Source organism: Diabrotica undecimpunctata, chromosome 1 (genome assembly GCF_040954645.1).
Source record: "Diabrotica undecimpunctata isolate CICGRU chromosome 1, icDiaUnde3, whole genome shotgun sequence".
Classification (NCBI taxonomy): domain Eukaryota; kingdom Metazoa; phylum Arthropoda; class Insecta; order Coleoptera; family Chrysomelidae; genus Diabrotica; species Diabrotica undecimpunctata.
The window spans coordinates 111,379,287-111,401,791 of NC_092803.1; the positions used below are offsets into that span (position 1 = coordinate 111,379,287).

Genomic DNA, 22,505 nt, shown 5'->3' on the forward strand with positions numbered 1-22,505 from the left:
ATATTTAGCACCCTTTAAAAACTCATTAACTGCCATAATTTTAAATAGTTGTATTACATATCGTTATGCAAAAAAGAAAGTTATTTATATGTATATTATTTATATTTATATTAACATTTATAAATTTTACAAAAATAAGGGTTTTTAAATTATCTCGGTCAATTCTTTATGTATTTTAATTATAAAAATCTCAATATTAGAGAACATTTTATGATCTATAACTTTTATTTTAATCATATATCTCTAACATGAATAAGAAACGTTTTATGCGCATACACTTTTTTCACGTTTTACGATTGTTTAATAAAAAATCAAAGCAAAATTAGCTGTAGTCTTCACATAATTGTCATCAGCTACCCCTCATATACCTTTAGAGACTTTAAATATCTGTTTAAGATTTTTTCACCTTTTATTAGAGTTGTAGATCATAAAAAGTTATGTAATTTTTGAGAGTATCCAAATTAAAATACATGAAACTATTAACCAAAATAGTTGCAAAAAAACCTCATTTTTGCAGTTATTTATAAATTATATTAACTCTTTTTTTGCGCAAAGACATGTAACATAGCTCCTGGAAATTATGGAAATGAATAAGTTATTAAAGTGCGCTAAATATCAATCAGAGCAAATAGTTTATAGGTTATTTATTCTGTTTATAAACATTTAAAATAACGTTGATATCGTTTATGCCACAAACTTATTTAGATGCTTATGAAAAACTGGTGAAAAACACACTTTCTAAAAAAATAGAATCTTCTATGACCATTACTAGGCAAGAGAGCATTTTATATTTAAAACCAAAGCATTTTATTCTTAAAATCATACTTCCATTGTCTATCAACAGTAAGAGCTGAAAATTGAAAGGACCCTTAAGCTAGCGGGGACACATGAGCGGAATCCAATTTAACCTACGTAATATTTTTTCACCAATTTTTCACTAATTTATTACCACCCTAATAATTTTTCACCACCAAACCAACCTTAAGGGGAGCGATTCTGCTGGCTTAAGATTCAAGCTAGCAGAATTCAAAAAAGAAACTTTTTGTTGATGGCATATTTTTTCACCCATTTTTCACTAATTTATTACCACCCTAATAATTTTTCACCACCAAACCACCCTTAATGGGAGCGATTCTGCTGGCTTAAGGTTCAAGCTAGCAGAATAATAAAATAAAAAATCTTTTTGTTAATGGCATATTTTTTCACCAATTTTTCACTAATTTATTACCACCCTAATAATTTTTCACCACCAAACCAACCTTAAGGGGAGCGATTCTGCTGGCTTAAGGTTCAAGCTAGCAGAATTCAAAAAAAAAACTTTTTGTTGATGGCATATTTTTTCACCAATTTTTCACTAATTTATTACCACCCTAATAATTTTTCACCACCAAACCCCCCTTAATGGGAGCGATTCTGCTGGCTTAAGGTTCAAGCTAGCAGAATTCAAAAAAAAAACTTTTTGTTGATGACATATTTTTTCACCCATTTTTCACTAATTTATTACCACCCTAATAATTTTTCACCACCAAACCACCCTTAATGGGAGCGATTCTGCTGGCTTAAGGTTTAAGCTAGCAGAATTCAAAAAAAAAACTTTTTGTTGATGGCATATTTTTTCACCAATTTTTCACTAATTTATTACCACCCTAATAATTTTTCACCACCAAACCCCCCTTAATGGGAGCGATTCTGCTGGCTTAAGGTTCAAGCTAGCAGAATTCAAAAAAAAAACTTTTTGTTGATGACATATAGTTTCACCCATTTTTCACTAATTTATTACCACCCTAATAATTTTTCACCACCAAACCACCCTTAATGGGAGCGGTTCTTCTGGCTTAAGGTTCTAAATGGCAGAATTCAAAAAAAAAAAATTTTGTTGATGGCATATTTTTCACCCATTTTTCACTAATTTATTACCACCCTAATATTGTTTCACCATTAAACCACCCTTAAGGGGAGCCATTCTGCTGGCTTGCGGTTCTGCTGGCTTGCGGTTCAAGCCAGCAGAATTAAAAAACATATTTATAATATACCACAGTGTTTTGCTAGGTTTTTACGAATTTATTACCATTCTAGTAATTTTTCACCCCTTAACTACACCTTGTGAAAACTCAATAATTGTGTTAGATTAAAATTTAAGGAGAAATTTTTTTTCAAATTTACTGTCCACTACTTATAACTGAAATAAAAAAGCACTTTAACACTTTATTCCAAAATTTATAAATTTTACCCGTTTTAAAAAATTGACTCTGATTCGAGTCGTATTACATGGCTAAGCGAAATCGAATCGTTAGTCCTTTTTATGAATATAAAATAACTGAAATCAAGTTGAGTTTTAGTAAATACAATGGAATTTTTATATTTCACAGAATAAATTACCAGGTAAGAAATATTCAAATTGAAATAATTTTATTACGTCTATTACATTATTTATCTGATTGTAAAGGAGGGTCGTCGGGATCGTGCGCACCTATTGCACCCTATTGTTAAAAGATTTGCATTCATTAGGTAGATGAAAATTTGAAAAATAATTTAGGTATTTAACCTTTTAATAATATTTAAATAAGAAGAGTATTAACGATTGTTCAAAACATAATTTTAAGATTAGGTGTATAACATAAAGAATTTATATTGCAAAACATTTTAAGTAGATATATTCAAATGAGACCGAAATTACCGGTTGGTCAGAACAGCTGATATAGATTATTTGCGTAGTAAAATAAATTTATATTAGCAGCATTTTAAAAATTTAAAGATATTTGTATTTTAATTCTTTGTCGATTTTTCATTCATTGTCAGTTGAATATAGGTAAAAATTAAAGGTTATTACAAAAAAATATTAACTTATTTATTTTGTTTATGAAAATGTTTGAAAGAATCGCCCACGGAGAGATCTGGTTTCTCGGCACAATCCACACACTCATAAATTGGGTTTTTTCTTATTTTTAGGATAGGACATACTCTGCATCTTTTCGTTTTCGTTTCGCGTTTGTCCGATTTATTAGCAATTATTTATAGGTAAATGTTCGCGTGCGATATTCCGTCTTTCTTTGCTTTTTTATAAATTAATTTACGAATTAATTCTAACCTTTTATGTCTTTTGTTTAGTATATTGTTTAAAACTAAGTCTAACTTTCCACGGTACCATCGATTCATCTAGCGATAATTATTTTACTGGATAACGCAGAGCAGTCATTTTATTATTAAAAAGTCTATAACTGTTCTTATTCTATAAAACCGATCTTCAGGAATAACATTCGGTCCCATTGGATTATGGATGAAGATTAAGCACCTTAAAATTATAAGAAAAAGATCTCTTCCGATGTTCTGCAAAAAAGATTTTAAGCTGAATAGTGGATCTGTTTTCCAATAACCCTCCAATCTTGAAATCCGTATGTGTCAGTGTGGAAGATAATTCCCATAAATACTAGAAATTCAAATAAGGAAAGTAGTTTACATCTTTAAATGCTAGAATTTACACAAACGCCAACTTCACCAACTTTTTTATATGCTAAACATTGCAATATTGTTGTTTTGTACACTACCTATTTTTTAACAAAATTTTACAACTTAAAAAGGGATCATTCCCGTGAGTTGGCTGTATATCATATAGTTAAAAAACTCGAACATTGAAGTAAAACACTGTTGTGATTGGTATATTTAATTAAATTTTAAAAATCCTAAAGGATTAAGTTCAAAACGTTTTCGGACTTATCAGTCCAGTGAAATTTGTAGTACTTTTAGTAAGTAATTAATAAGTAATAGGTAACTAGTAATTTTTAATTAAATATGCCAATTATTACAACAGAAGTGTTTTTCACACACACACACACACACACACTCGCACACACACACACCGTGTAAATGTATTCAAGTATTTTTGAAAAAACAAATTTATTTAATTTTTGTTAAAGGGGTAGTAAGGGGTGAAAAATTACTAAAGTTGTAATAAATTCGTAAAAACCTAGCAGAACACTGTGGTAGATCATAAATATTTTTTTTAATTCTGCTAGCTTGAACCGTAAGCCAGCAGAATCGCTTCCCTTAAGGGCGGTTTGATGGTGAAAAAATATTAGGGTGGTAATAAATTAGTGAAAAATGGGTGAAAAAATATGCCATCAACAAAAAGTTTTTTTTTTTTAATTCTGCTAGCTTAAACCTTAAGCCAGCAGAATCGCTCCCATTAAGGGTGGTTTGGTGGTGAAAAATTATTAGGGTGGTAATAAATTAGTGAAAAATTAGTGAAAAAATATGCCACCAACAAAAAGTTTTTTTTCTGAATTCTGCTAGCTTGAACCTTAAGCCAGCAGAATCGTTCCCATTAAGGGTGGTTTGGTGGTGAAAAATTATTAGGGTGGTAATAAATTAGTGAAAAATTAGTGAAAAAATATGCCACCAACAAAAAGTGTTTTTTTTTGAATTCTGCTAGCTTAAACCTTAAGCCAGCAGAATCGCTCCCATTAAGGGTGGTTTGGTGGTGAAAAATTATTAGGGTGGTAATAAATTAGTGAAAAATTGGTGAAAAAATATGCCATCAACAAAAAGTTTTTTTTTTAATTCTGCTAGCTTGAACCTTAAGCCAGCAGAATCGCTCCCATTAAGGGGGGTTTGGTGGTGAAAAATTATTAGGGTGGTAATAAATTAGTGAAAAATTGGTGAAAAAATATGCCATCAACAAAAAGTTTTTTTTTTGAATTCTGCTAGCTTGAACCTTAAGCCAGCAGAATCGCTCCCCTTAAGGTTGGTTTGGTGGTGAAAAATTATTAGGGTGGTAATAAATTAGTGAAAAATTGGTGAAAAAATATTACGTAGGTTAAATTGGATTCCGCTCATGTGTCCCCGCTAGCTTAAGGGACCTAAAATTGAAGGGACACTAAATGAAGATCTGAATTGTGCGTTCCAACTTACATATGGCATATGCGGTAAAGAAGTAAAAATGTATAACCCGTTAAAATGATGGTATTCTTAAAATACCGCTTCGGAAAGTAGAATGGAGAACCATTTGAGCTCGGTTTTTTTTAGATTTGAACTTTTTCAAAATGAAGGGCGATTGCAAAATTTGCAATATCTTGGCTTCTGTGGCACGTAAAACATAATTTTTTTTCAAACTGGGATAGCTCAACAAAAAGTTGTTTACATAATCGCTTTCTACGATAAACAAATCGTCACTATTTTTATTAGTTACATTACATACCATTATGCAAAAACAAAGTTATTAAAATTTATAAATTTCTGCAAAATCAAGGGTTTTTTGCAACTATTTTGGTGAATTCTTTATATATTTTAATTCAGAAACTCACAAATGGAAGAACTTTTTGAATCTACAATTTTTATTTTAACTATTTTTCTCTAAACTGGATAAAAAAACGTTTATAGCCAAAATCACCTGTATGTCTTTACAGATTTATTATTAACTAACCCTCATATATCTTTTAGAACCTTCAAATATCAGTATAAAATTTTTACGTGAAACCAATAATTTTTTCCCAGATGGACCTTTGTATAAATTAGTTCTCCGATAAAGATGCACTTATTTCTACTTTTCAATACAATAACTAAAAATAGCTACAGAAATACATATTTTAATATCTAATACTTTGTTTATGTTTATTAATTTGATATTTATTCACTAATTTGTTTTTCCGAAGTTTATTATATCATAATTATTATACCAACGAAAACGTAAAATTTAAATTAATGCATCTCGAATATGACGCGTGCACCCTGGCGATAATAAAAAATGATGAATGAAAAAAAAATAAACATTTTTTCAAGTTAATTGCGTAACGGAAACGGTGTAAAATAAAAGAATATAAAAAAAGTTTCTATTTACTTACCAGAGTGTAATATCCATGTTTGACAAGCCGAAGGATTTTTTGTCGGAAATCTGAACATTCTTAATCTATGAATTTTGTATGGTGATAAACCACATTTGTAATAACAACAAATATTTCCAGCCATCTGTAAACAACCATTTATTTATTATGGAAGTAACATTACTTTAATTTAAACTCACTTTTTTCAAATATTATCGAATGTATGTATTATCCGGTAAAATTTATTTCTAAATACCTAATTTGTTCATTTCTCATACAAATGTTTTTTGTTTTAAACACATAGAATTAAAATGTTCTACTTACCTCGGACCAAATTTTTGTAATACACTTCCAAATAAAATAAAATATTTAAATTCTTTAAACTTATTTAGATATAGGAAAATTTAGAAGTCACAGCACGTTTATGTAGGTACAATTTTAGTTGACACGATATTTACTATGTAGTTGATAGTAATAACTCTATTTTAAATGAATACCTGTGATTCATGTTCTGTTTTTGTAACATTTTTATTTTATTCTGTTTAAGTAAACCTGTCGCTACTATGTCAGTGAAATATTGCAACGCTGGTGAATTTAATTCAGTGGATCAAAAATGGACGTTTAGTTTAGTCCTTAACTTTTTCACATAACACCATCTAGTATAATGTATATCAAACAAACAATGGTATATTAAAATCTATTGAGACAGAAAGAGTGGTGACATCTAGTGACTGTCTCAATTAGAATCAAACAAATTTATACATTGCGTTGGCTAACTAGTCCTATTTAAACAATGTCTATACTTATATCCCTGAATCTTCCTTTTTGTCTTGTGATTGTTTCGGTTTTGGAGCTGGCATCGATAGCATTGTTTATTGCTTGTTCTAGTTTTATTACACTGTCTTCTAGTTCTGTAATATTATTAATTGTTGGGATGTTACCGATGTTCTCGCTCACGATTCTTCTAAAGTTTGGCCAACTTGTTTTCTTTCTGTTGTGGGGCTGCAAATAGTTCAATTCTGTTGCGCCCAGGGTCAGGACGATTAGGTTATGTGTCGAATCGCCTTCATTTAGAGAGTGTATCTCGTATTGTTGACCCACGTTGTGTAGGATTGCAATGTCGAGATACGTAGGGAGTTCTCCGTGGAAACATGTCGGTTCTGTTGGTCCGATGACATATGTGTTCGGTCTGTTCTCGAGATGGTTGCAGAGATATCTTCCGTTTCGGTTGGTCGTCCTGTCAAACCAATTGGGAGATCTAGCATTTAGGTCTCCAATAATTATAGTTGGCTCTTCTGAGTTCAGTATTAGGCTCAAATCTTCGTTGAAAATCGGATCATGTGGTCTAACGTAAGCTGACACTATTTTTAGTGTTTCGTTGTTGGCCTTAAGTCGAATAATTGTGGCTTCCATTGTCACCAGTCCGTCTGGTGTTGGGATGTGCTCGTGTTCGAGTCCCCTTTTGACTAATATAGCTGTTCCTCCTGATAATGCTCTATGATCCGTTCTATAGATATCGTAGCCTGGAAATTTTGTTTTTTTCCTTTCCACTAGTTTGGTTTCTTGAAGGGCTACGATATCGAGCTCTAATCTGTTTATTATTTCATCCAGAAGGTTGATCTTTTTGAATATTCCGCCGGAATTCCATGACCCAATGCGTAGATCTTCGTTTTGGTTTGCTAACATTTTCGGACGGCTTCTCCAAATGCAGTCATCATTTTTGTTGCTTTGTCCATCATGGACATCATTTCCATCATTTTGTTATTATACTCTGTATGGAAGTTTGCGATGAGGGTAGCTGCGTCCTGTACCGACACTTCTTGTGGTTGTGCTGGAGATTCTGAGGTGGTTTCAGCGGATTTTTTCGCTGCCTGTGCGTAGCTGACTCCTTTGTTGATTGGAGCGCTGTTTATGGGTCTTCCTACCGGTCTTGTTGGGGCAGGTGTTTTCTTTTTGGGGGCCTTAGAGCATCCTCTATAATTTGCTGTGTGCGCTTCACCACAGTTTGCACATTTGGGGTCGGTTTCCCGGCTTTTCTCACAGTCGTTACTGATGTGGTTTTCTCCGCATTTTACACATCTGGATCCGCAATGGCAAGCCTTTGAGCTGTGATAGAACCCTTGACAGTTATAACACTGTAGGGTGTCTTTTGTGATTTTGAATTCATCCTCCACATAGATGCGCATGTAGCATATATCAGATATTTTTTTAATTTTTGCAACGTCTTCCTCTTTGAGGGTGACGATGAAATGTGGCAGTACTTTTTTATCAGCTTTTTTGGAGATCATATTGATCACCCTTGTTGCTTCTATTCCTTTATTGTATAGTTCGTCTTTAATTGCTACTGTGCTAGTAGTAGCAGATAGCCCTTTTATAATGACTCTTTTTAGTTTATCGCTATCTATGGGATATGCGATGAATTCTACTTTTGGACTGTGTTCTTCTAGGATGTGTACCATTCCTAGGTAATCTTTTCTGGTTTTTGTGTTAATAACAATCGATCTGCCTGATCGTGCAAACTTATTGACTGATATTATGCCTTGGTTGGCTGCTCTCTGCAGGATTTTTTGGTGTTCTCCTACAGTTTTTAGGATTATCGCCGGTGGTTTCGGCTCTTTTACTATAGGCTCCTCGCTTGTTTGCGGTGAGTCTTTTGGTACGTCGTTTTCTTTTTCAACTTGGTTATTTTTGCTCAAGTTATTTTGGGCAGTTTTCTTTTTCTGGCTTCTTTCATGAGCCTCTTTCGCAGCCTTGTTAAATTCGATTTCTTTCCGCTGATTTATTATCTGCGTCTGCTTTTCGGCGATGCTTATTTTTGTTTTCACACTACTGTCTGATTTCTCAGTAGTGGTGCCTGTCTTTTTTCCTTTTTTGTTTTGGACTTGTGTCCAACCTGCAGGTTCTTTGGTTGTTATGATTCTTTCCGGCTCTTTAGGCTTGCCTTTGCTACCGGATGGCTTTACGGGGGGAGGTGAACCGATTCCTAGTTCCACTAGCTTTACAACGTCATTATCGAGGGAGGCTTTCCACGGGTCGATTTCCATTATTGACTCTTCTTTCTCCTTGGCTGCTGTTAATGCCATTATATGTTGTACAAGTTTTTGTATCTCCTTGTCCTTTTCTTTGTTTTCGTTTCTCAGCTCAGTCATCTGAGCGAGAAGGTCTTGGATTTGTTTATTTGCCTTTTCCTCGCGGATACGGCTTTCTTCTTTAAGGGATTTGATCTGTTCCGTCAGTACATTGACCGACCTTAAAAGCTCATTGGCCTTTTCCCTTTCCGCCATTTCTCTGGCCTTTTTCTTTACTTCTTCGTCTTCCGAAGAGTCTTCTTTGGGCCTTAGCCTTTTCATTTTCTTGCCGATTTCGGGCTCGGCTTCATTTTTGGAGACGTTGTCCACGGCGGGTTGTGTCTCTACTACAGTTGGGGGTGGGGCTTCGCGCGATTCTGCAGCTGGGCTCGGCTCTTCGTCGATGGCGTCCATCGTATTGATATCGTCATCGGTGTCGATTTCGCTTTTTTCTTCCTCCGACTCGGGCAGATAGGAGTCATCGTCAGATATTACGATTTCTATGTCGTCGATCGCGGGATTAGTCGATTTAATAAATTTATTATATAGCTCGATCGAGCTGTCAACAGAGGGGTTTGATAATTCGGCTAAATCATTCTCTTCTTCTTCTTGTGTTGTCACCTGCGTGACAACACTTTCTGGGGGGGGAATATCACTCATATTGCCGTAAGGCAGTGAACAAATAGTTCATAAGATATAAGAAAATTCTACTTAGACGACTCTGTTTTTTTTCCACCGACTGACCGCTGTCAGTACGGCTTACTGGGTGCCGTCCCAGGTACCTCTCGGTAGTTCACTCCCTGTATTCACAGTGAGGGATCCTCTTCCTGTTTCTCACACCTCAGGAGCAGGGGCCGTTTCTGTCCGACCTTGTCAAATGTCAAGGCCTTACAGTGTCATCCCTGACGACACACTGAGGTGATCCCGAATTCTTCGCAAACGCGAAGCTATTATAGCCTCCGCGAGGAGCCTATAAAAACAGCTCCTCGACGGTTTAACTAGTAACAACCTCGCATCCGCTTTTCGCTAATATGTAGGACAAGTGCCTATGCCACACTCGGTGTCTTACCCACCGGGAGCTGAAAAGCTCCGTTGACAGTAGGTCAGTCGCCCCCACCTAAGCACGCTTCTCTCTCACGTCCGTACTGTTCGGCTGCTCGAGTCGAACTTTACTATCCCTTCATTAAATGCATCCCAATTTGTTATTTTATTTTTTAGTTTTTGTTCAATAAGGAGGATTTTAAAATGAAGAACCCTAGAAAAAGTATTGTACTGTTCCACAAAGTCAATTTAGTAATTATTACTCGTTTTATCAACTCTTTTAGAAATAAATTATAACTTCGGGGCACGAAAATGAATTTAAAAATTTAAATAATTCGTAATATAGTTGAACGGTAACACGCTGGACATTTTCAAAACATGAAATTTCCAATGTGTGAATCGATTATTGAACTTAGTCATTATGCTCTCTTTGTTTAATGTATTCCAGGATTAATCTGTTAATTTTTTTGTTTTTTTTTTCAGCTCACTGTAGAAGAATACGTCCAAGCCTTGGAATTATTAGTAAACGACGTGAGATTCTCTTTATACAACGTCTGCTACAAAAGAATTCTTGTTTGTTGGATAACTCTCGCGTTTATCGTTCTCTTGGGTTTACTCTTTTCCGGCCTACAAGGACTACTTCTCTTCGCTTTAGGAATAGGGTGGCTGTTACTCAATGCGGCAGCTATATTTTTATCGATGTACCTAAAATTCAAACTACAAAGAAATCTTGAAAAGTGTATGGCTAACGTCAACAAACAATTGCTCAGACATAAGGTATGTATTATGAATAGCATAATTATAAACAAAGACAAATTATAAACACCTAATCTAGAGGTACTTAATCATCGTCTAGACATGTAAGATGATTAAAGTTTTCATTTATGTATCACTGATATTTGTATGACTCCGGATAAAATGTAGGGCTTCATTCGCTTTTATTTTATGTCATGAGTTGACGTTCCGACAGGTATTCCATGTCTTTATCAAAACTATATCTAATTCATTGATTATTTTTATCATAGTATTTACAAAAAACTAATAAAAACTTACGATAAAACATACATTAGTCAATTTGGTCCGTCATTAAGGGATATATATATATATATATATATATATATATATATATATATATATATATATATATATACAGTATGATGCAAATGTATGGAATAAATTCATTATTTCAGAAACAGACGACTTTTAAAAAAAAATCTTAAAACACGTCAATTTTAATATTTGAATGACCATCAACTAACATATATGTGGTGGACATTACGTCATCAGTGCCGGCGTAATGACGTAATCGACGATTTTTTTAAATACAAACCGAGGTCACGCGACAGCTCATTTGAAAGGTCTCCTTATCGTCTTTATAACGATGTAATCACTTGAATATTAATTTCTACAGGGTTAACCAAAATTATGAACTTTGTTAAGTAACATAGAATTACAATAAATATTCATTCACTGAACTAACATACACTAAGGAACGCCACTGGGAATAAAACAAAATAGTGATTTTTGCAGGTTTCAAGAAAACAATACATTGATAATAAACAATGCTACATTGTAATCTGAAATTAATTATTGTGTGACGTCCTCTCGTGGGAGTCACTATCCGGGTAGCTTTTAGACAGTCAGAGACAGAGTTCAAAATAAAAATAAAACTTTATTGTCTTCCTTAAATTAAATTGACAAAAATCTTATGTACATATTTACAATTTAGTTTAGTCTTCTCAGTACCTGGCCTATTTATTCAAATTAAGCTTGACCTTGTCATATGGAACTGGTCTTATCGGCAAACGAGTGTGTATCTGAAATTTTAGGGTAACGTTGTATCGATTTAATAACAGCGGACGATAGGTATAAAGAAAGGAAAGGAACTCAACACGTCCCTTAAGTGATTCGGGTTAATAGGACACTCCTCGACAGTCTCAACACGACTGTTTCAGAGTACGGGTAGTGAAAAGCTCAACACGCTTTATGGGTAAAGACGGTAAAAGAAAAGGAAACAATTTGTGAACTCAACACGTCCGCAAGCCGGGGTAGGGAAGAGAGAACCTTCAGTCAACACCTGTCGATTCTGTCTCTGTGAGGAAATGTTGCCGTTTATATAGCGGAGCTTTGCCCTTTCTACTGTCGATACACTCCTACTTCATGGGTTGGTTCGCGCGCACGCCGGTTTAACGGTGATGGCTTGGACTCATCGTTACACCCCCTCTTCATGGGGAAAAAAAAATTTTGGAACAAAATTTTTTTTTTATTTTTATTCCTTGCCAGGTACTTGGTTACCCTAAAAAAAAATTTACAATACATCGAAATAAAAAATGTCCGCCCTAAAAAAAAAATATAAATATCGTCTTCTTAAACAAAAAATCGTCTTCCTCTCTCTTTAAAAAAAACGTCTTCCTTCGTGGGGCTTCAATTATTGGTTTTTATCCTCAGCACCTGGTTCGGGAGTCTCAGTCTGTATTTTTTTCCTTTATGCTGCGGCGGAACTAGTGAGAGCAACGGGATTGACACTGGAATTGACTGGACTTTCTGAATTTTTGTGATGCCCATGGTTGGTTCATCGAAAAGGTTCTTGAATTTGGAAATAGCCTTTATCAGGGGCTCGCAGCCTTTGCCCGGGGTGTTAGGTTTTGGTGTGTTCCCTAATGGTGATATTACTTCTGGAACGGTGTATGGTGGCGGCGTAACTGTGCCGTCCATTTCTATGTCACTGTAATATATTTCTAATGTGTCTGACATTGTATTTGAAGGTAACTGTAAACTGTATTAAAATATACTGTCACTACTTGGTGTTGACTGTAAGTGCTTGGACTGATTAAGGAGTAGGGAAATCGGTAAATGCGGGTTTTAGGTCTTTGATATGAGCTGTTATTGTACGGTTTTTATCGTCGTGTTTTAATTTGAATATTACATTAGAACACACTTTTGTTATAGTATATGGGCCTGAAAATTTCGGTGCTAATTTGGCGTTAAAATTTTTGGCGGCATTTGAGAGTTGGTATTCCCTTTTCATGACTTTGTCGTTTATTGTGGGTTTCCACTCTCTTCGTCGTAAGTTGTAGTAATGGCTTTGAGTTGTAAAAGCTTTTGCCAGGTTTGTACGTACTAATTCGAATGTTTCTCGTAGTTTATGCCATTTTATGTTTTGATCGGTATGTTGTGTGTCGTTTGGGGTGTTTACGACTTTACTTGGAATTTCTAGTTCGTGTACAAAGTTCAGGAAGGCTGGGGAGAAACCCGTTGAATCGTGTTTAGCTGTATTATATGCGAATAGTAGTTCTGGAAGGCTCGTGTCCCATTTCTTATGGTTATTATCGCAGAACTGAGCTATCATTGTTTTGATTACTCTGTTTGTTCTTTCTACTGGATTATTCTGGGGAGAATATGGCGGAATGTTTCTTTTAGAAATCTGGAATTCGTCTAGCAACTTTCGTACTTCCCTGTTATCGTATGTTCTTGCGTTGTCTGATATTAGTTCTTTGGGTGATCCGAATCTCATAATGATTTTATCTTTTAAGTTCTGACAGACTGATTTTGCCGTTGCTGTTCTGATCGGTATGGCTTCGACCCATTTTGAAAAGGTGTCCTGGAATGTCATTATATATTTGTTTCCTTTGCTGGATGTTGGAAGGGGTCCTATGATGTCGGTTGAAACGGTGTGCCATGGATGTGGCGGAATTTGTGTAGATTTCATGCGGCCTGGAGTTAAGCTTTGTTGCGGCTTAAATTGCTGACAGTTCTTGCAGTTCCTGACGAACTTTGCGGCGTCTTTAAACATCCCTGGCCAGTAGTATTTTCTAGCTAGGCGGGTTATTGTTTTGGCTATTCCTAGATGTCCTGCGGTCGGTTGCTCGTGGTTTTCTGCCAGGAGTTGTTGTCTCTTGTGGTTTGGGATGCATAGTTTCCAGGGGTTGGATACCTCTGTCTCTTTTAAATCGTATTTGTCCCAGAAGTGTCGATAGAGAAGTCCATCTTTGATAGAGTAGTCTGGAAATAGTTGCGGATTTGTCTGGATTTTATTTAAAGCTTTATTGTACCATTCGTCGGGTTCTACATCTTCTACGTTTATTATGCAAACCAGATCTACTGGTTCTCTAGAGAGCGCGTCGGCCAGGACGTTCTGGGAGCCCTTTCTGTAAATGACATCGAAGTCAAATTGTTGCAGCAGCATTGCCCATCTAGCTATTCTACCTGTAGGGTTTTCCATTGTTTTTAAGTATCGTAGACTTTGATGATCTGTGATAATTGAAAATGGGTATCCTTCGATGTAGGGTTTCATCTTTTCTATACCGAAGATGATCGCTAGTAGTTCTTTTTCTGTAACGCTGTAATTTTTTTCGGCATTTGTTAGGGTTCGACTTGCGTAAGCGATGACTTGTTCCTGTCCTTCGTCGTTTGTTTGTACTAAAGCTACTCCTAAACCGTGGTTCGAAGCGTCAGATTGTAAAAAAAATCTTTTCTGGAAGTCCGGGCAGATCAGTATTGGAGCTTGTGTCAGTAGTAATTTTATTTTGTTAAATGCTTCCTCTTGGTCTCTGTCCCAAGTCCAATGTTGTTTTTTCTTTAGTAGCTTTGTTAAAGGGGCTGCAGTTCGTGAAAAATCTTTTATAAATCTCCTATACCATGAGATGATGCCCAAAAATCGGCGTAGTTGTTTAACGGTTTTTGGTGCGGGATATTCGACTATAGCTTTTGTCTTGTTGTCGTCCACTTTTATTCCCGTTTTGTTTACTACATGGCCTAAACAATTTATCTCTTCTTTGCAGAATTTACATTTGTCTATATTAATTCGTAGTTTGGCCTGCTGTAGTCTGTGAAGTACTTCTTTTAAGTTTTCCATATGTTCCTCGAACGTTTTCTCCAGTACTATTATGTCGTCTAAATAGGCGAATGCATGTGGTTCCATTTCTGGGCCGATTACTGTATCTAGTAATCGTTGAAAAGTAGCGGAGGCGTCGTGTAATCCGAATGGAAGTACTTTGAACTGGAATAGTCCTTTTCCTGGTGCTATGAAAGCGGTCAAGGGTTTGCTTGCTTCGGAAAGTGGTACTTGCCAATATCCATTTTTTAGATCTAACGTGGTAAAATATTTTGCAGATTTTAACTTTTCTAGGATATGATTGATGTACGGTAATGGGTAGGCATCTTTTTCTGAGATGTCGTTGATTTTCCTAAAATCGATGCAAAATCTGTATCCGTTGTTATCCTTCTTTTTTACTAGGACGATGGGGGAACTGTATGGGCTATTGGATTTTTCTATCACGTTCTCTTCTAGCATCTTATCTATCTCATCGTTTATGATCTTCTGCATTGCCGGGTTTCGGGGCCTGTATCTTTGTTTGATCGGTGTATTATGTTTGAGTTTTATTGTATGTTCGGTTAGATGTGTTGTTCCTTTAATTTGTTTAAATTTCTCCAATTCTGTTAGTAACAATTCCTGTAATTGTTTTTTTTCGGTATTGTTTAGTGTAGTACTGATGTCGAGCTGCTCTCGTTTCGGACTGTTCGTGAATTCCGGTATGTATGACGGAATATCTTCGGTCTGGTCGTCGGCCGCGGTATCGGTCGGTAGTTCGGTATATCTTCGGTCTGGTTGTCGACCGCGGTATCGGTCGGTAGTCGGTATATTTTCGGTCTGGTCTTCGACCGCGGTATCGGTCGGTAGTCGGTGGGTCGTTTTGTTATATATTTTGCTTCTCTGTTGGAGCGGATATCTTGCGGTTGGTGTTTCGTTGACCCTGGAATTGGTCGGTATTCGGTTATTGTCTGCATTGTACGATCTGGATCCGTGTTCTGTACTGGTTGGGTATTGTTCTCTCCTTCTTACGCGATTTCTATTTAAGATGTTTGATAAATCAAGGCCCCATCTTGTTATTTCATGCATTCCCAGTACTACTTCTGAAGCTAGGTTTGGTAAAAAATGTAGCTTGGCATTTCTCCAAACGTTGTCTATGGAACATTTTGCTGTAAAACAGATTTCTATGTTGCTGGTTTTTCCATCTGCCAGCGTGATCTTTAAAGCTTTTCTGTCGCTTTTTGTTCCACATTGTTCCAATATTTTTTTACCTTTTTGTCCTATAAACGAATTTTGGGCTCCTGTGTCTATTAGTGCTCTTAACTTTTTACCGTTGCTGAACGTTATCGTTGTGTGGGGTCGTTGATCTGTATAGTGTGCGTAGCTGGAGGTTGTTAGGGAGGACTCTAAATGCTGACTGGGTTGCCTCCTTCTTGTCCAGTCCTGTTGGAGTTTTCCGGTCGGCTTCTACATTGGCAGTTATTGGAAGTTGTTCCTCGGGTTCCGCAATGGCTGCAGAAGAGTACAGCGATAGCTCTGCAGTTTCTTCTATTGTGGCCTCTGCGGCCGCATCTCCAACAACAAGTCTGTCTGTCGAAATTCTGTATTTTGTTATTACGACTATTTGCCTGTGTCCAGTCACACCGTGTATTGTTTCTGTTGTATATTTCTTTTTGGACCATATCATATTCTTCCGCTAGTCTGATGATGTCCTGTGTTGACGATACGTCTTGCCTCTTTATATACAACTTGTATTTCGGGTTCATATTGGTGTATATCCTGTTTAGTTCTTCTTGGTGATTGAATTCACCATGTCTTCTGATCATTGTTTGAATATCAATGATGTAGTCTTTTACACCTTCGTTGTTTCGTTGGAGTCGGTTCCGGATTTGAGCTTCCAGAGATTGCGTGAGAACGGAGGAAACGAAGAAATTGCGGAAATCTTGTTCGAAGTCTTTTAATTCGTTCCAATATTTATTATTGTTTCTGTACCATAGTAATGCTTTCCCGTTTAATGTTTCTGGTAGAGCTTGTAAAACGTGGGTGTCTTGTAGGCCGTAAGCTGTCTGGAGTTCTTTCAACCGTTCTATGAATTCTATTGGGTCTCTTGAACCGTCAAAGTGTAACCCCCATTTGCGTACTATTTCCATCTTTCTTTGTCTGTCTTCCATCTGGTTTTCTTCTATTTCCTCTGGGTTTTGGCCTTTTTGAGTTGGTGCCTTGATGATCGCAACTAATCTCGCTCTTAGCTCGCTGAAATTCCCTTCCGTCGGCTGTTCTCTGTTTGTTAATTCGGCTATAAGTTCGTCTTTCTTTAATAGGTACACCCAACTAACCTTCGACGTTTCCGGAGCGTCTGTCATTTTTGAACTGTGAATCACCTTGTCTTTGATTAAAATTTGAAATGTAGTACTGTCTCATGAAAATAAAATTCGGAATTCGGTCGGTATTATTGTTTAAAACGTATTTTTCTGCTCGGACGCCATTTGTGACGTCCTCTCGTGGGAGTCACTATCCGGGTAGCTTTTAGACAGTCAGAGACAGAGTTCAAAATAAAAATAAAACTTTATTGTCTTCCTTAAATTAAATTGACAAAAATCTTATGTACATATTTACAATTTAGTTTAGTCTTCTCAGTACCTGGCCTATTTATTCAAATTAAGCTTGACCTTGTCATATGGAACTGGTCTTATCGGCAAACGAGTGTGTATCTGAAATTTTAGGGTAACGTTGTATCGATTTAATAACAGCGGACGATAGGTATAAAAAAAGGAAAGGAACTCAACACGTCCCTTAAGTGATTCGGGTTAATAGGACACTCATCGACAGTCTCAACACGACTGTTTCAGAGTACGGGTAGTGAAAAGCTCAACACGCTTTTCGGGTAAAGACGGTAAAAGAAAAGGAAACAACTTGTGAACTCAACACGTCCGCAAGCCGGGGTAGGGAAGAGAGAACCTTCAATCAACACCTGTCGATTCTGTCTCTGTGAGGAAATGTTGCCGTTTATATAGCGGAGCTTTGCCCTTTCTACTGTCGATACACTCCTACTTCATGGGTTGGTTCGCGCGCACGCTGGTTTAACGGTGATGGCTTGGACTCATCGTTACAATTGTGGTAAGTATTCCAAGTAATTTTTCAAAAATATTTAAATTAATATTGTCATTGACTCGTCTTTGTTTATCAATGATCTGTGAATCTGTCAAATAATAGACGTCAAATTTTTACTCTTCGCGTTTTTTGTCGACGTTAATAACAGCATTTACAAAAATGAAACTAACAGAAACAGAACTAATCGAGATTTTAATCATGATTGGTTATGGAGATAGAGCGAGGACTCGAGCAGAAGTTTGTAATTTATTTAATGCTAAATACCCCAATCGCGAACCAATTACTCAATCATCAGTAAGTAAAATTTAAAAAAAATATTAGAAAAACGGGCCATGTTAAAGATCTTCCGAGAAGTGGTAAAAAATCAATATCCGAAGCCAAGAAACTGGACGTTGTACTGGCGTTTCAAGAAAATCACCATACCAGTTCTAGGTAGGTCGCACTAGATAATAATGTCTACCAGTCAACTGTTGTAAAAGTGCTAAAAAAGGAGAAGTGGCATCCATACAAAGTACATCTGGTCTAGGAGCTATTAAAAGATGACTTATGTATAGAAGAATCGAATTCTGCGAAACCGTTATGGAAAAATGTAAGAGAGAGGGTTTCATACAAAAGATACTTTTATCTGATGAAAAGTCTTTTATGCTGAACAGTTACGTAAATCAGACATATCAATACTAGGCAAGTGAAAATCCACATTGGATGAAAGAGTATAGGACACAATAGCCCGAGAAGGTGAATTTTTTGGGCCGGCATTATAAACAATCAAATTGTATGGTGATATTTTTTTGAGGAAAACTTAACTGCTTCTCGTTATCTAGAATTTCTTCAGGATTACCTGTTGCCACAGCTGAATCAGCTATTACCAAATAGAAGTGATTTGTGGTACCAACATGATGGGGCTTTCCCACACTACGGCGTTGAGGTACGAAATTACCTTAATAAAGTTTTCCCAGGTAGGTGGATGGGTAGAAGGGGGCCCATCGAATGGCCACCAAGGTCTTCAGATTTGACTCCGTTAGACTTTTTTTGTGGGGATATTTAAACAGAGTGTATCAAAATCGACTGAATAATGTAGAAGGGTTGAGGAGCGCATCAGAACGGAAATTGCACCTGAAGTCATCGAAAACGTTAAGAAAGAATTTATTACCCATCTTTCACATTATATTATTGCTGAAGGTCGTTAATGTGAACATTTGTTGTAATTTAATTGTATTTAAGTAAACATTTATTGTAAGTTAATTGTATTAATAAACCAACCTGTACAAATAAATATTCAAATTATTATATAAGGAGACCTTTTAAAGGAGCTGTTGCGTGACCTCGGTTTGTATTAAAAAAAATCGTCGATTACGTGATTACGCCGACACTGATGACGTAATGTCTAACACATATTTATATAGCAGTTGATGGCCATTCAAAAGTCATCTGTTTCTGAAATAATGAATTTATTCCATACTGTATATATATATATATATATATATATATATATATATATATATATATATATATATATATATATATATATAATCCGTCAAACACATTAAAAGTAAAGCACATTGTTCTTTTGACATAATGCACCTTATAATCGCCCTGTCCGTTCCGTTGGTTGCAAATATTGTATTTACATTTTCGTTATTTGATTTGAATAAGGACGTAAATGCTAAAAAGTCGTCACCATCTCTAAGCGTTACTGACCTTGCCTGAACTGAAGTGTCCTTAAACTCTTCGCTGTCTTCAGTTGTTCTAATTAGCTGAACACAATTTAGCACTGTCCATTGTCAGATGTTTCTTATTCACGATAGTCTTTTTCCTTTTTATACATCTGTCTTAGTATATATATACGTAAACATAATTTTTTACTAAACAAAAAGTCAATATTTTTTTAAAAATCTGGACTGTGGTTATTTATACTGTCAACGTATTAATAAATTTCTTTATCGGTGGTTTATTGTAAGGTAATTTGTTTCATGTTTTTGTGTTATTTAGTACAGTTTCGGTTAAAAAAATGTAAAATAAATTAAATTTAATAAATTCGCATATTTTTGGTCATTTATAGCGTTTGGGCACTGTTTGATATATAATGTTTCGTATATTTCCCTTTTTTTGTGTTTTGTTCTACTTTTAAAATTTTAGTTTGCTCAACATTGAAAGTGTGATCTTGTTTTTTCTTCATGTTTGGTAAAGGCTGTCGTATTTTTTTCATTATATGTATGTGAATTTAATCTAGAATGTCGGTGCTGACTTGTTTGACCAATATAAACTTCTCGGCAGTGTTTATATGGAATGTCATAGACAATGTGTGTTTTTTCGATAGGGGAGTTTTAGTTTAGTTTTTAATAGATTGGTTTTAGATAAGGAAGGTTACATCCATTATGTGCTATTTGTATATTATATTTGGAAAATAAATATTTAAATTGTATAGATAAACCTTTTATTTATGGCAAAGTAAAATAGGTGCTTGGATTAGATTTATTATTTGCTGAATTATTAGTTTTAACGTAATGTCTATGAATTCTAGATTTAAAGATTATGTGAATAAGATGGTGAAGATAATTATTTTTTATGCCAATTAAAATTGATATATCTTGCAGACCAGATGTGTTTAGTATACCATTCATTATGAATTATGTTTTGTTTTCCATTTTAAAAGTAAATTTTAGTTTATAATGGTATTATGGCAGCTGATGGAAAAAGACAAGACTAAATTAACAACCACTCATACGATATTCATTGATTTTGAGAAAGCATATGCTACAGTTCCTCGAGAGATTCTGTGGTGGCGATAGGAAAGGAGTTACCGATGAATGTGTAAAGATTGTGAGAGATATGTATGAGAGGGTGACAACTAATGTTAGAACAGATGTGGCTGAGACTCATAAATTTTATGTGAAAGTGGGATTACCCCAGGGCTTAGTGCTTAGTCTTTATTTATTCTCATTTGTATTGGACTTAATAACACCGATAACACTGGATAACATTCCCTGATACTTAGTGTATGTTGATGATGTAGTGTTAATGATGTAATAAAAGGAATTTAGAGCACAAACTGGAACAGTGGAGACAAGGTCTTACGGAAAATGGTTTAAAACTTATGGTTAGGATAAAAACAGTATTTGGAATATACATTTAAAGATGAAGTTACTACAAATAAAATGATAATTTGATAATGATAAATGATAAAACCGACTGCATTTTTATCAAAAAATTAATTCTTTAATGTTACAATATACTCACTTGTAGGTTAATTCCAATTGTTTTTATTTGACCATAAACTTGTGATTCTTCCATGCCAATTTTTTTTTATCCTTTTCAGATAGTATTAGCTCTGGATGACAGAGGGAAAATAAGCTGTCACAAAGTGACGCTATGTTTTATATACATGGATTCGGCGCCCTGCATAGCCCATCTGCAGGCCACCATCGACCAACAAGAAAGGGACCAAAACGGTGGATGGGAACAAAGAATGGATATTTCCGCACAAGATATTATAATACAAGGTAGTAGGACTACCAGATTATCCAGAAAGCAGGTAGGATGTTTTTCTGTATCGCTTTTGTATTAATATATCTTAACCAAATCTGTATCATTTGCAATAAATGTGTAGCTATCATGGAATTGGGCAAGAGAGCATATTGTGTACAAATGTTTTTATTATTATTACTAATATTTTGTAGAAAATTCCTTATGTAGACGCTAGATGATAAATGACAGTAATGGTAATGAGATAATTAATCGAATTGTTTCGAAAGTTTTTCTGGGCACAATACGGCTAAAAAGAAACCTATCTGATCTAGAGCCTTTGCTGGAAAAACAATGTATAATAATTTTATTTCAGTTCACGTTTCTACATAATGGGTCTATTGAATAAAAAGAAGTATTAGCTTTTACTTCCTCATATTTAAGTATTTACTTAATAGTAATTGAATAATAGAACAGTAACTATTTTATTTAAGAGTTTACTTGGAGCAAAAAGTAATCTCTGTTATTTTCCAGTAGTTACTGAAAGTATAAGGTTATAAATAAATTTTTCTAGTTCTTACTTCTTTTTAGTTGAATAAAAAGAAGACTATTCTACAATTAGTAAGTAATACCTTAATATTTGTTAAGAAATCTCAAATGAATACTTACGCCAGTAGAGTGTGCATACTTACTTACAACACTAGTAGAGTGGTGGTTCTAAATATTTTTCGTTTGTTATAATTTATGGTTAACGTATAAAGTAATATTCTCGTAAAAATAAACACTACAAGAAAAGAAAAAGCATAAGTCGCAGTAAATCTAAGGTTCTATTGCGTTTTGAAAGCGAAAGTATAGACTTTCTATCAGATTATTTTTTGCCACAGCTAAATGAAACCAGAGGAGGTGCACTTTGCTCTCGACAAAGGATGGAGAACAAAAGTTCCAAAACTCATTATTTGTTATGCTGTTTTGCATAATACTTGCAAACATCTACGGTATGATTCTGAGTTTTCCGAAAATGAACTGGAAAACCCACAGGACCTCCATGATCTACACGTTTGTACAAATTTGTTTATTGTTTTGTTATTTAATACACTGAAACTTTTGCATATTTTTGAAAACAAATGTGAAATTATAATAATTGTAGTACATATTTAGAAATTACAAATATGTACATTAAAAAATTGCAGTACATAT

General features: G+C 35.1%; 1 protein-coding gene across 2 annotated transcripts in view; it reads left to right on the top strand.

Moving 5' to 3' along the window:
- The window catches only part of LOC140452453 (uncharacterized), a 96,718-nt gene that overhangs the window by 23,894 nt on the left and 50,319 nt on the right, over positions 1-22,505 (top strand). For both annotated transcript variants that reach the window (XM_072546723.1, XM_072546729.1), the window contains exons 3-4: positions 10,409-10,702; positions 21,163-21,378. In XM_072546723.1, the coding sequence (XP_072402824.1) occupies positions 10,409-10,702; positions 21,163-21,378 (510 nt within the window). The remainder of the gene's footprint in view (positions 1-10,408; positions 10,703-21,162; positions 21,379-22,505) is intronic.